Source organism: Choloepus didactylus, chromosome 9 (assembly GCF_015220235.1).
Source record: "Choloepus didactylus isolate mChoDid1 chromosome 9, mChoDid1.pri, whole genome shotgun sequence".
NCBI classification, from domain to species: Eukaryota; Metazoa; Chordata; class Mammalia; order Pilosa; family Megalonychidae; genus Choloepus; species Choloepus didactylus.
In genome coordinates, this window is record NC_051315.1 from 101492812 (window position 1) to 101507503 (window position 14692).

The 14692-nt window shown below is 33.6% G+C and overlaps 1 protein-coding gene across 1 annotated transcript; it reads right to left on the reverse strand.

Annotated features, from left to right (window-relative positions):
- Window positions 1–7080: 7080 nt before the first annotated feature.
- Window positions 7081–8535, reverse strand: LOC119544677 (spermine synthase-like). Its single transcript, XM_037850170.1, has one exon. The coding sequence runs from the start codon at window positions 8518–8520 to the stop codon at window positions 7522–7524; it is 999 nt and encodes a 332-aa protein (XP_037706098.1). The 5' UTR covers window positions 8521–8535; the 3' UTR covers window positions 7081–7521.
- Between the last annotated feature and the right edge of the window lie 6157 nt (window positions 8536–14692).

The window sequence follows — 14692 nt, forward strand, 5'->3', positions numbered from 1 at the left end:
TAAAGAGCTGAAATGAATAATTTTATCACTAGTGAATTAAGTACATACCCTACATAGGAAATTCCAAAATAGTCACTCTCATAATCACAAACATTGCTTTTAGCAATTTAATGGAATAACACTATTGAGCATAACTCCAAATTAGAAACTAAATATACAGATAATAGAACTTAGTTAATATTTTGGAAAGTATTGCTCTCCTAACATTCCATTAAGATCATCATAAAGTTTGATGTAAATGCAAGAAAACTTTCTTTAGTATTCTAAGGGTAAGATCATAACCAGGTGCAAAAATTCAAGTGGAATTTCCACTACACAAGGATGAAGATGAATTGATATGTATATTTGTGGATTACATAAAATACATCTACACAGTAATCCAGAACTTGATGAAACAAAGTAGGATATAATTTAATTCTGCTCTACTCACTAACTGTGAAGTGCAGGGTTTTCAACAACCAGAATGAAAGGAGTTGGTTGCCTTTAGCTGTTGGAAAATGCTCTTGGACTAGCTAGGAAAATTGTCCTTTTATTATCCCATTTCTGTTAACCTCTCTATTTTAACCTATATTCAGAGAGCAAAATCCTTTCAACAACATGATTGTAGAGAGCACAATGCATTCTGAGCTGCATTATAAAAACAGTTTATTAAAAGCATCTGATACACAGCTTCCTCTTTGGACATTTCTCTACCCTTACCAAAGATATATGAAGAGAAAAAAAAAGTAATACAGGATTAAGAAAAGAATTCTACAGCAAAAATGGAAAGGGACCATTGTCTTGAACACCTATAGGAAGGCCATATGTGCCTGAGGGATAAAACAGAGAAGACATCAGCCTGTGTGCTCAAAACCAAAGAGAAGATGTCCCATCTATTAACAGGGAGAGGGGGACACATAGAAAGAACAGGCTGATATGAAGCAGATAAGCAAATAATGCTAATTGAATAATGAAAAGAAGTCAAGAAAACCCAAAGATTATGGCAGATTTTAAACCCACATTGAAAGTATAATTTTCTGAAAGCAATCAAATTCATTTGGAGAAGAAATTCAAGATAGTCTCCTGTAATAGTAAAAAAGACAAAAGTGACAAAAACTTGTGATGGAAAATGTATAGATTTGAAGGTCTGGAAAGAGGCATCCAATTACAGGTATTCATTGGAAGAACAAGTCCCAATAGTAACCCAAATGATGGCTGATTAATATAACAGGAATAATTTTTTCAAGATTTGTTTATGTCTCAAAAAGTTTCACTGAATTGCTCATAATTCACTGATAAATAGCCTTATTTTGTTAACATTTTTAATTAGTGCTGAAGAAAAATTATCCAGATAAAAAGATGATGTTATCTACATGTCAAAAAATTATTTTAAAATCAGAATTCAAAACAGCACTCTAGGAAAGTAAGTATAGACAATGTTGATAGCATATTAAGAAGAGATATTCTTCCCAGTAATTCTATAAATAGTCAATTTGCCATTCATAGGTGGAAGCAATGAAAAAAATAAAGTAAACTGCAGGTATGCAGATCTCTAAAATGTAACTCTTTCTTTAAAAAGCAACAAATAAACAAACAAAAAATACTCAAATATTTACCACAGCTGATGGACTTCTGAATCAAAACCAAAATCTTTACAAAATCTAATTCTCAAGAACAAGATTCCAGTAGTGAAATTGATTGAGCATATAGATTTAGACATCAACAACTATAAATATATTTCTGAAACACATTTACAATGACAGCAATGACAATATACAGGAAATGTAATTAGGAAAACAATAAAATTAAGTGATAAAGCTAATTTAAGAGATAAGGGAATATACTGCTGTTTGCAGGTGTATTGTTCACTTAAGACAGCCAAGAGTATCCATAAAAGAATATTAGAACTAAGAAAACAATTAAGTAATTTGGCCAGACTAAAGATCAAGAGCAAAAATCAATAGCCTTCCTGTATTTCAGCAGTAAACAGTAAGAACATATAATATAAAAATACTTTTCACAACAGAAACCAAAAAAGGCAACACATTTAAATCAGTTGTATGTTATGCATATGAAACATACAGAGTTCTTAATGAGTGGAAATGAGTGGAAAAGAGAACCACAAATTTGAATAGATGTTAGTTTCTTCCAAAAAAATGATTTAGAGTTGAAAACATTTCCAACCAAAATTTAAAAATGATTCTTTTCTTTTAACATTTTTGAAAATTATCCTTTTCTTTTAACATTTTTGAAATATTTCTAAACTTTGGTAGAATAAGTAGATAAAATAGTTGAGAAAGTTTGGAACAAGAAAATCAATGACAAGAGACTTGCCCTCCCACATACAAAAATATATTATACAACAATACTTAAATCTGTGGTTCTAGCCAAGACTATATCATGTTTCAAAGTAGATAGAATTAAAAAAAAATCCAAGCACTTTTACAGCTAAATTCTTTAAAAGAACTGTTTATATGAACTGTCTCTTATTTCTCTCCTCCATTCCACTGAAATTCTATGCCCTTGTCAAAGTCACAATGACCTCCATATCGCTAACTTCACTTGTAAAGTTTCAGTCCTTAAATTACTTGATATATTTAATGCAAGGTACAGTTTCTTCCTTCCTATTATTTGAAATGGTATGTTGGCCTTCACAGCACCACTTCTCTTGGTTCTTCTCCTATCTCACTGTCCATGTGTCTGAGTCTCCGTTGCCAGAACCTCCTCAAGGTTCTGATTCTACATGCTGGAGTGGCCCAGACACTAATCTTCTAACTTCTGTTCTCTGTGTACAATTATTAGTCTAGGTGGTTTCATCAGTCCTGAGCTTTAAATGGCATCGATACATAGATGACCCCCAAATGTAATCCATTCTGAATATCTCCCCTGAGCTTCAAACTCTCCACTAGGCGCCGAATAAGTAGCTGCATATTAACACTTGCCCTAAATTAAATTCTTGATTTCTTCTCTCTCCTCCAGGTAAAATTTGGTTCTCTCATAAGTTTAGTAAATCAGAACTCCATAACCCAGATGCTCAGGCCAACATAAAACATAAATTCATGGTCATCTTTAACTCCTCTCTTCCTCTTGGGCCACACATTCAATCTATCAGTGAATCCTACCCAACTTCCATGTACCTCGAGAAGCAGTCTGCCTCTCCCACCACCTCTACCACTGTCATTCTAGTTCATTTGCCATCACTTCTCCCCTGGGTAAACAATTGCCTCTCACATAGTTTCCCTGCATCCAGCCTTTCCCTCATACACTCTATGCTCCATACACAAAGTGTTCCAATTAGAATGTAAGTTGAAGTATGTCACTTCTCCTATCACAACCTGCTAATGGTTCCTCGTGTCTTTTAGATTAATATGCAGAACTTCATCTCTTTCCACTCTCCCCACTCTCAATTCAAGAACTGGATTCCATGTTGTTTCTCAAATGCTTCAAGCGTGATCTCAGCACACGGCTTTCACCCTTGCTCTTCCATCTGCATAGAATGTTCTTACTCCCCAAATCCAAGTGGCTCACTAGTCACTGACTTCAGGGCTGCTCAAGTACCACCTTATCAGAGACAACTTTCCTTCCTTGACCATCCTGTATAAGACAGCACTGCCTTCACTCTATATGCATATCCTTGTACCTGTCCTTTATAGGATATCTCCATCTAACATGTTATGCAGTTATTTGCTGATTTGTTTTCAGAACTTCTCTCCACGTGATGGACATTACCCTGACATTTTGTCAGGTCTAGTATCTAGAATATATAAAGAACTCTGAAAACACAATACTAAAACAAAACAAAACACCCAATCTAATTAGAAAATGGGGAAAGAGACCTTTCTCTAAAGAGGGTTATGATGGTAAATAGCACAAGAAAAGAATTCAGAGTCATTAGTCACTAGGGAAATGCAAATAAACCACAATGATCTATCACTATACATCTATCAGATTGGCTACAATTAAAAAAAAGTGATAACACCAGATGCTGGTCAGGATGTAGAGAAACTGAATCATTCACACATTGCTGGACTCTGGAAATAAATATGGCAACATATTAAGGTGAAGCGTTGGTTTAAGTTTCTCTATCTGCACAAGTTCTAAACCATGTAAAACTTACTTGATGAATACCTATAGTATCTCCTCTTCTTTAATAAGTGTTTAGTTAAAATGTTCCTCTAGTAAAAACAGAATTTTTCAGAAGTCACAATCATTTAAATTTTAAAATCTCCTTATAAAATAAATATTTAAGATGACACACTTGTAACATAACATTCAACAAACGTACATTGGGACTATTATATTATATGACCATACTTTATTCTCTTTCCAATCTTTCTCAGCACTAAGCAACTTTCAGAAGAAACGTTACAGTGAACCTCACTTTTTAACTAAAAAGATTCATTATAATTGAATGTATTAAATAAAAATACTATGAATCTCTGTCTGTCTCATACCATGTTACAAGCCAGTATTCCCTTTTGATTCATGTTATTATTCCCTTGCTGTTTTTTTTTTTTCCTTTTATTGTGATATAGTTATAGATACGCATGCAGTTGTGATAACAGAGAGAGCTTATCTTTAACACAATTTCCCCCATATCTTGTTTAACTGCAGTACAATATCATAACCAGAAGATTGACCTTGATAAAATCCATCAACCATATTCAGATTTCACAAGTTTCACATGCGCTCATCTATGCGTCCTGTGCAATTTTATCACATGTGTATTCTTGTGACCACCACAGCCAAAATACAAAACAGTTCCATTGCAGGAATCTTTGACTCTCCCAAACCCCTTCTCTAACTTCTGGAAGCTAAAGTAATCTGTTTTCCATCTCTATAATTGTGTCATTTAAAAAAAGTACAGTATGCAACCTTTTGAGATTGACTTTTTTCACAGAGCGTAATTCCCTTGAGATCCATCCAATTCATTGTATGGATCAGCAGTTTCTTCCTTTTTATCATAGAGTATTATTCTATGGTGTGGGTTTTCCACCGTTTGTTTAACTATTCACCTACAGCATTTGAGCTGTTTCCAATTTCTATTATAAATGATGCTGCTTTGAACATTCATGTACAGGTTTTTGTGTGAATAAAAGTTTTAACTTCTCTGGGATAAGTAGCCAAGAGTGCAATTGCTGGCTCATATGGTAAGCACATGTGAAGTTTTGTAAAAACTGTCAAACTGTTTTCCAGAGTGGCTTTTATTTTACATTCCCACCAGCAATGTGTGAGAGATTGTTTCTTGGCATCCTAGCCAACACTTGGTGTTGTCACCTTTGTTTTAATTGTAGCCATTCTGGTAGTATGTAGTGGTAGATCATTGTGGTTTTTAATTTGCATTTTAAATGGCTAATGATGTCGAAATTCTGTTATGTGCTTATTTGTCACCTGTATATCCTCTTCAGTGAAATAGGTTTTCATGTTTTTTTGCCCTTTTCTAATTAAATTTTTTGTTGTTGAGTTGTGTGGTTCTTTATATGTTCTGATATAAATCTTTTGTATATGTGATTTGCACTATTTTATCTCATTCTGTAGTTGGTCTTTTCATCCTATTTACAGAGCAAAAGTTTAAAATTTTGGTTTGGTCCAATTTATCAAATTTTCTTTTTATGGAATCAACTTTGAAATGAAATCATGTTAAGAATTTTCTCCTAGTCCTGGGTCTCTTTCTCCTTTATTTTTTTCTAAAAGTTTTATATTTTCACGTTTTACATCTAAGTACATGATCCTTCAGTTAAGTTTCATATAAGATGTTAGATTTAGGTTGACGTTATTGGTTTACTTACTTATTTATTTATTTTACATACGGTAGTCCTCCCATTTTTAATTCTCCCCCTAATCTACCTGATCAGAGAAATTATTTGTGAGTTCTTTATTTACAAGGGAAGTTGTTTTACTTTACATAACTTATATAAAAGCACAGAGTAATTCAGCAAATTGTGTGAAACAAACAGCCTTTTCTTGACCTTCTGTAGGATAAAGGAGCTTCACATTTACTCTCATTCAAAGACAATATTTACTAATTAATAGTAAATTGTCTCAAGAAATAATAATTTTGTCCCATTAGTTATATAATTAGTTAAATTTTTTGGTAATTTGTATATTCCTTTCCCTTAACATCATTTTTTATTCTTTACCTCCATACACATTCATTCAAAGCATCAACACATAAAATGATTGGATTATGATGACAGGGATATTATAAATATACATGTGTATATATGGACAAATATTTATGATTTTACAGATCTCATTTCATTTGCTCCTCATAGCCATCTTATGAGGTAAATATTGGGAAATTGAGGAGCAAAAAGTTAAATAAACTACAAAGATAAGAGCTGGGATATAAAGGTAATGGTTGTTCCATTACTGTACTTAATATTTTCAATGGTTTTAAAACTATGCAAGTAATAGGAGTGCATTCTCTTTGCAAAATATTAAATATTACATATGTTAAGACTGAAACTTAAAATACAGCTTCACATTCACCTATTTTAGATTTATATTGATAGGTATTAAGTTTTTTTCTAGAATAGCTTTTATAAACTGATTCTTCTAATAATAGTGTATGACAATTACTATGCTTTTTTTTTTTTTACTTTCACCTGATACTGGTTTATTGACTTTTTATTTTGCCTACATGCTGAATGCAAACCACATCTCATTTAAATACCTATTCTTTGGCTCTTGTTTCTGTATCAATCAGATACTCTCTGCCTTTCTTTCTTTAGGAATTCCACAAAACTTCAGGTCTTTTGATGGCACTCATTTTGTTCTTAGTCATGATTTTGCATGTATGAGGAACTATATAATGATCATATATTCTAATTGATACTATATAATATATAATTACAGTAATTTTATGTGACTATAAATTGATATAAATTTGTTAAAATATCACAAATCTATAGAATATAATTATAAAAATATATAAAATTGTATATATTTAATGTCCTGTATTTCAAGGAAATTTGTAGAAAGGGGAGATTGACATGCAAGTTCAGCTGCAATTTTGAGCCAATTCTTTTTTTACAGATTATACAGTATTTAGCTAGGAAGGGCTCCGTGGATCTGTAAAATAATTTTATTCATTTTTCTCTTTGTGATTTTAATGGAAGCAATACTATTTCATTTAAAAATTCTCTTATAAGTACCAAATTTTAATATCTAAGTCAAGAAACACCATCAAGAACTTCCCTCAGAGACAAAACATGCTGTTCATTCTTCCTAACATCCAAACTGAAGGTCTACCAAAACAAACAAAAGCCCACGCAGAAATTAAAAGAAGCAAAAATCACATTCTAAGGGTTCAGTGCATTCAGCAGCCTTCACTGGGCTGCCTAATCATCCTCTAGCTGACTTTCAAAAAATAACATCCTAGCTCATCAAAAATACATTTTCCACTTTTTTTTTAAATTAAAGATAATAATTAAAAATAACTTCAAAGGAATTCACAATCAATTGCCTGACTCATTTCAGTGTCACCTACAGCTTATAAAGGTCAGGATGACTAAACATATGATTAGGTGATATTAATCTTCAAGGGTGAGTTTTCTTCCAAACAGTGTAAAATACCCACAACTCCAAGTATGAAGGGACACACACGATCTCCTTTGAGAATTCCACAGGATAATATAGGTGCCCAAGCTGTTCTTCAAAGAGTGAAAGGGCTTCTGTCAAATTGGCACTGTTCCCCTGTGTAAAATATTTCCCATCCTGTTTCAAAACTTTCATTGAAAGGTCAAGAATCAGTCTGAGAAACTCCCATGTGGAATCTTCTTCTGGAGATGTGGAAATTGGAACAGCTGTCAAATCATTAATCACATAATCAAACTTTCTCCCTTCTTTGGCATACTTCTTCAGTACTGGAATACAGTCTTCTATTAGAACCTGATAGCATTCTCCTTTAAGATTGTCTAAGACGTCTCCACAAGTTTTTCGCAAGTATTTCTTACACCCATCAATCACCATTTGGTCAATCTCTACCATAGTGACCATCTTCGGTTCCAGTTTGACAATTTCACATAATATGCCCCCATCTCCGCCTCCCAGAATCAATACGTCTTTGCCAGTGTAATCTTCTTTCCCACTGCCCATAATGGCCTGGGTATATGCCAAATCACTCTCTGCCAAATTAACATCCCCACTGAGGATGAGAATATTTCCAAATTGCTTTGAGTGTAAAATTTTAATGTTCTGATAAGGTGAGTCTTCGTCATAAACCACTTCATCTATGTCATACTCAACTAGGCGCCCATCAGCAGTGGGCCAGTATCTGTCAATGACACCTCCTCGTACAATGGGTGGTAATCGCTTCACCCTCCCAGCACTGTCCTGACTCAATTCTTTCATTCTTTCTTCTACTTTATTCAAAAGATTGTCAATTTCTTCTTTGCCCTGTGCATCACTGTCATAACTCTGAAGGTCCACCAACACCAATCCATGTGGATAAATTCTCAAATTGGCAAAGCTGCCGTTTTTGTTCGTGTAGGTTGCTAAATAGCCGTGGTCCTGCCAAGTATACACTGACTCCGTCATTCCTTGCTCCTGGAAAATGGACTGGAGGCTTTTTAGAATGGTCGCGCCGTCAGCTTTGGCGCAGAGCTTGAAGTCGAGGGTGCTGTGCCGTGCTGCGCCGTGCTGCTGCCATGGTGCGGCGAGGCTCTGTGCCATGACTGGGGAGGCGACCGCGGGAGACTGGGGCCGCGCGGTGTCTCAGACTGCCGCCGGCGGGGTGTGCGCTGCGCCCGGAGAGGCGAGGGCAGGAGGTGGGCGGGGCGGCGGAGCGATGCGGCGGCAGGGCCGGGCCCGCCTCCGGGAGGGAGGAAGCGGGGCAGTACCTCCAGCCCCGAACTCACAGGGCAGGGTGTGAGGCCTTGCTAATGGTGGAAACGTGGGGGCCGTACTCCCCAACCTGCGTCACCAGTGGCCGCGCCTTGAGCGCACGCTCTGGCCGACGCTCCCGCCATCCGTTAGATCACCTTCGATTTAAACGGCGCAACGCGACTTCCGGGGGACGGATCCGCCCCGCCCCGCCCCGCCCCGCCGCCAAGGCACCTGTTATTTCCTCAGTTTTATTCATTTTAATATCAATTTATATAAAGGAGTTATATAACTTAGCTAGGGTCTTTCCTCATTTTATTTTCCTGAGAAATTATCCTATGGTCTTTCTTGATTTGTGTATTTCTCCAAAATGTTGAACTATTAGAGCTCCCCTGAAATGCATGTTTCCTTCTTAATTTCATTTTATCTTCCACATCCGTGTAAGCACGTAGTTGTTCTTCTAACAACTCATGAGTGCTTTGTTCACTTCAGTAGTTTTAATCATTTGGCCCTTGTGGGCATTTGCATTTATAACACCTACTGTACTTTATCTTACCGAATAATACCGTTTTTTCTAGACTTTCATTGAGAGTCTTTTACTCCAACATTTTACTTCTTTGGAGATGATTGCTATAAATTTAAAACATCTCACTTAAATATGGGTTTCAAATTTAAAATGTTTAAAATCAGGGCTTTCCCCCCCAAATAAAGTGAAAAATTTACTCTGTGATTATTTGAGCTTTTAATTCTGTTTTAATAATTGTGTATCAGCCTAAAGGAATATAATGCTCTTATCTTAGATTCAGAGTATTTACTGATGAAAGTCAGATCTGTTTCATAAAAAAATGTTTGTTTCTCTCTGTCCATCTATTCATCAATATGAAAAGCAGTTTTAGCAAAATTCTGTTGGAAGCTATAATTATGAGATAGTGAAAAATTGCAATTCCTTCTTTTGTAGTTACTCTTTGGAATGAAGAATATTTTCTGCCTTGACATTTTCCTGTATTTACTCTTTATGATTTTTTCAGTTACAAATGTGCTGCAAAACACTGTTTTTTTTTCAAATCTATGCTCCTTTTATTCCCTTCTGATTCCCAAAGTGTAACTAATAAAATAATTACTATGCATGCAATTTAAATAAAAATCAGAATAATTTAGAATTTCTCTTCTTGAGCATAATACACTCTGGAAACAACTGGATGTGGTTTGAAACCCAAGGGGGTCTGAAATATTTATGTTGGACATTGTAGTTTGTAGGTGAATGCTTCTGCATTTATACATTATTTCAGTAAATATCTTCACTGATATTTTATTTTATTACTTAAATATGTAATATTTTCCCTGATTTTTTCATCTTTACAACTGAGGATACTTGAAGATGATGTCTTTTATATGCTTTGCTAATGGACCTGCTAGAAATTGAAAATACTTTTTTGAAGTTACAAACATGCTGAGTGAAAAGCATTCAGTGGATTATTTACCGATGATTGTTCAGCTACTGTCCTTAAAATAAGTTGGCTTTAAAATGGAGCCAGTTACTCTCAAGCTTTGGCATACCCAAGCAATGTCCTTAGGTCAAAGATAGTATTTTGTTCAGAAGAAATAAATGCTTGTGATTTAAGTGAAAAATAAAACTTCATAATTGTAAGGTACTCTGTGACAAAAACCACTCAGTGAGTAATGATTTCCCAAATAAAACTATTTAAGAAATACATGAATCTTATACAAATGTTTTGTTCCATAAAGGCATGAGTCAACCCAGTGTGAAGTTACACATTATACCTATTTTCAGTAGCTCTCTGCTTTACCTCTCCAGGAGGCATAACTTTCATCTTTTAGAAAATTACGGTAGGAAAAAAATGAGAGCCAAAGTTATTTAAATACTGTTAAAGTTCCTATCAAAGTGGCATTTCTCATGAAATGGAACATTAGAAAATTGAAGTACTCGTGGCTTTAAATAATTCTATTTTCCTTACCAGGTTATTTCTTTCTAGCTTTTCTTGAAATCCCCCTACATTAAGCTATCTTGAAAATAGAGAATTTCTAAGTGTACTTTATTGATGCATGGTTATCATACAAAAAAAACATGCACCAATTTTAAGGGTATACTTTGATGATTTTTGACAAGTTTGTACACTTAAATAACTACCACAGAATCAAGATATAGACTATTTCCATCACTGAAAGATTGCTCTCATTTGCAGTTTTTGTCATTCACTAATAAAGATGTACCAATTTTTGTGAGAACATAAATTTTCATTTAACTTGAGTAAATACCTAGGAATGAGATTGCTGGGTCATGGAATATCAGTGTGTATTTAAATGTATAAGAAATTGTTTTCCAGAGTGACAGTACCATTTTGCATTCCTACCAGCAATGTAGAATTCTACTGTATCCTTGTGAGTACTTTCTATTGTCAATCCCCCCCCAGTCTTAACCACACTGTGTTTTTAATTCATGTTTCCATATGACTAATCATGTTGAGCATCCTGCACTTATTTACCATCTGTATATCTTTTTATGAACTGTCTGGAAAATCATTTGCCCATTTTTTATTGGGTTGTTTCTCTTCTTATTACTGAGTTTTGAGAGGTTTTATGTGTTCTGGATACAGTTCTTTATTAGATATATGTTTTGCAATTATTGTTTTCCAGTCTGTAGATAGTCATTTAATTTTTCTAACAGAGGCTTTTGAGGAACAGAAGTGTTTAATTTTAATAAAGTACACACTATCTTTTTTTTATATAGAACATATTTACTGTTTCATATCTAGGAAATTTGTGCCTAACACATTACCAGAAATATTTTCTTCTATGTATTCTTCTAGAAGTTCTATAGTTTTAGGTTTTATTTAGGTTTATAATAGATTTTGAGTTAATTTTTTGTTTCAGCATGATGTTGTAGGTTGATGGCCATTTTTCTTTTGCATAAAGAAATCCAGTAGTTCCAGGACCATTTGTTGAAAAAACTATGATTTCTCCATTGAATTGACTTTGCAATTTTGTTCAAAATCAATTGATCATTTAGTTGTAAATGTATTTCTGAATTCTCTGTTCTGTTTCATTTATCTATATGTTTATTCCTTCATCAATATCACACTGTCCTGATTATTGTAGCTTTATAGAAAGTCTTAAAATCACATAGTGTGATACCTCCAACTTAATTTGTCTATTCAAAATTGTTCTAGATATTTTAGCTGTCCTTGATTGTTTGCATTTTTGTATAAATTTTATACAGGGTGTTTATAAAACTATTTAAAAAATAATGCTATGATTTTATACATATTTCATTAAATCCACAGATTGATTTAGGTCTTTTGAATAATTTCATCAGTATTTTGTAATTTTAGCATATATATTCTGTTCACATTTTGTTAGATTTATATGTAGAGTATCACTTTTTTGAAGGAATTATAAATGGTATTTTGAAAAATTGGTTTTCCTATGTATATTGTTAATATTTAGAAACATGATTTATTTTTGCATGTTGAATTTTGTCCAGGGACTTTGCTAACCTCACTTATTTGTCCTGGAAACTTTTATTGGTACTGGGGACTTTCTATGTAGACCATCATATCATCTGCAAATAGGGACAGTTTTCTTTCTTCCTTCTTAATCTGTAATCCTTTTATTTCCTTTTCTTGCCTTATTGCACTGGCTAAGATTTTTAGTACTATATTGAATAGGAGTGGTGAGACTGGACATCCTTGCCTTGTTGCCAATCTTAAGGGAAAAGTCTTTGGTCTTTAATGATTAAGAATCCAAGCACCCATTCATCCCTGAACTTTATGCCATAATTGTCTCATATATTACATCTACATACATTTAAAACCCATCAAACAATGTTTTATTATTTTCTTTCAACCATCAAACATATTTTCAAGAATTCAACAGGAGAGGAATAGTCTGTTATTATTATACAGAAATCAATATGTGAGTTTAGCTGTGTTATTGGATGCAAGATCAATATAAAAAATCAACTGTACTTCTTTATTTAGGCAATGAAAAACTGGAAATCAAAATATAAAGACAATATAATTTACAGTAGTATCAAATAATATAAAATGTCTAGCATTACATTAAAAACATGCACAGTTTGTGTGCTGAAGGATAGACTTAACAAAGGTTGCTGGAATTATTAGATGTCCATAAGAAATAAAAATGAGTCTCAACCCTTCATTCACACCATATCCAGAAATTAATTCAAAATTGATTTTGGACTTACATGTAGCAAAGAAAATTGGAAAACTTCCTGAAGAACACATAGGAAACATTATTCATGATTTTGGTAATTATTCATGATTTGGCAAATTTTTCTATATGGGTCACAAAAAAAATTTCACAGATCATTAATAAAAATAGTTGATTGATAAGACCATATCAGAGTTAAAAACTTTGCTCTTCAAAGCATACTGTTAAAAAATTAAAAGTCAAAACACAGACTAGGAGACAGTATTTGCTTAATATATGTCTGATAAAGGACTTGCATCCATATTGAACAAAGAATTATTTCCACTTAATTGTAAAAAAGACAAACAACCATCTTTGATATAGTATGCTATAGATTTGAGCAGACTCTTTACCAAAGAAGATGTACAAACAAATGTCCAATAATCACATGAAAAGATTCTCCACATTATTAATTGTTAGGGAAACAAAAAATTAAAACTACAGTGAGATAGTATTATACACCCATTAGATTTGCTAAAATCAGAAAAGATGGACAATAATATAAATTACTGCTGAAGATCAGAGTAACTGGCAGTCTCATACACTCATACCTCCTGGTGGGAATGCAAAATGGTATAACAATGTTGGAAAGCAATTTGGCAGTTTCTGATAAAGGTAGGCATTCACTTATCATACAATCCAGATATACCACTCCTAGATATTTTCCCTTCAGAAATGAAAAGATATTTCCATACCAAAATATATACTTGATGTTTATGGCAACTTTACTCAAAATGGCCAAAATATGTAAGGAACCCAATGTTCAACTGCTGAATGTATATACAAATTGTGATATAGCAACATATCGTCACACTGCTCAGCAAAAAAAAAAAAAAAAAAAAAAAAGATTAAAGAGAAGGGAAGAATGGAAGAAAGAAAGGTAAATTATTAATAAATGTAGAAATATAGATGAATCTCAAAAGCATGATTCTAAGCGAAGTAAGCTGGGAGCAAATTCCACACTATATAATTTCATTTATATAAAATTCTAGAAAAGGTAAAACCACAGTGAAGGAAAAAAAAATCAATGGTTGGCAGGGCAAGGGGTAAGGGAGGTGACTGCCTGCAAAGAGATATGAGGGAATTTGTGAGGGTTGGGACTGCTCTATTTCTTGATTGTGGTTTATAAGATTGTATGCATTTGTTAAAACTCCTCATATTTCACACAAATGCTGATTAAAATCTAATATGAATGACAGGCACATGAACTTTCCATCCCCCTTTATGATACTTTGAGAAGAACAAAACTTCAGTTTTGTAGTAGCCTGTCTGGAGATGTATAAATAACGTGAATCTAAACGTGAGGAAAAACCCAACTGTTACATAGTCCACAAAATAAATGGCTTATATTCTTCAAAAATATCAATGTCATAAAAGACCAAGAATTGTTGAGGATCCATTCCAAATTCAAGGATAAGAAAAGAGACATGACAGCAATACACAATGCATAATTTCTGGACTGTATCTTGTACTGGTGGGAGAAAAGTGCCTTAAGAAATCATTATTAGGAAAAGTGAAAAAATTGTAATATGACTGTAGATTAGATAAAAGCATTATATTAATGTAAAATCCCTGAATACGTTAATTGTGCTGTGTTATTTACCTTTGTTCTTAGGAAACCCACAGTGAAATATTATGAGGCAATTTCAATAAATGC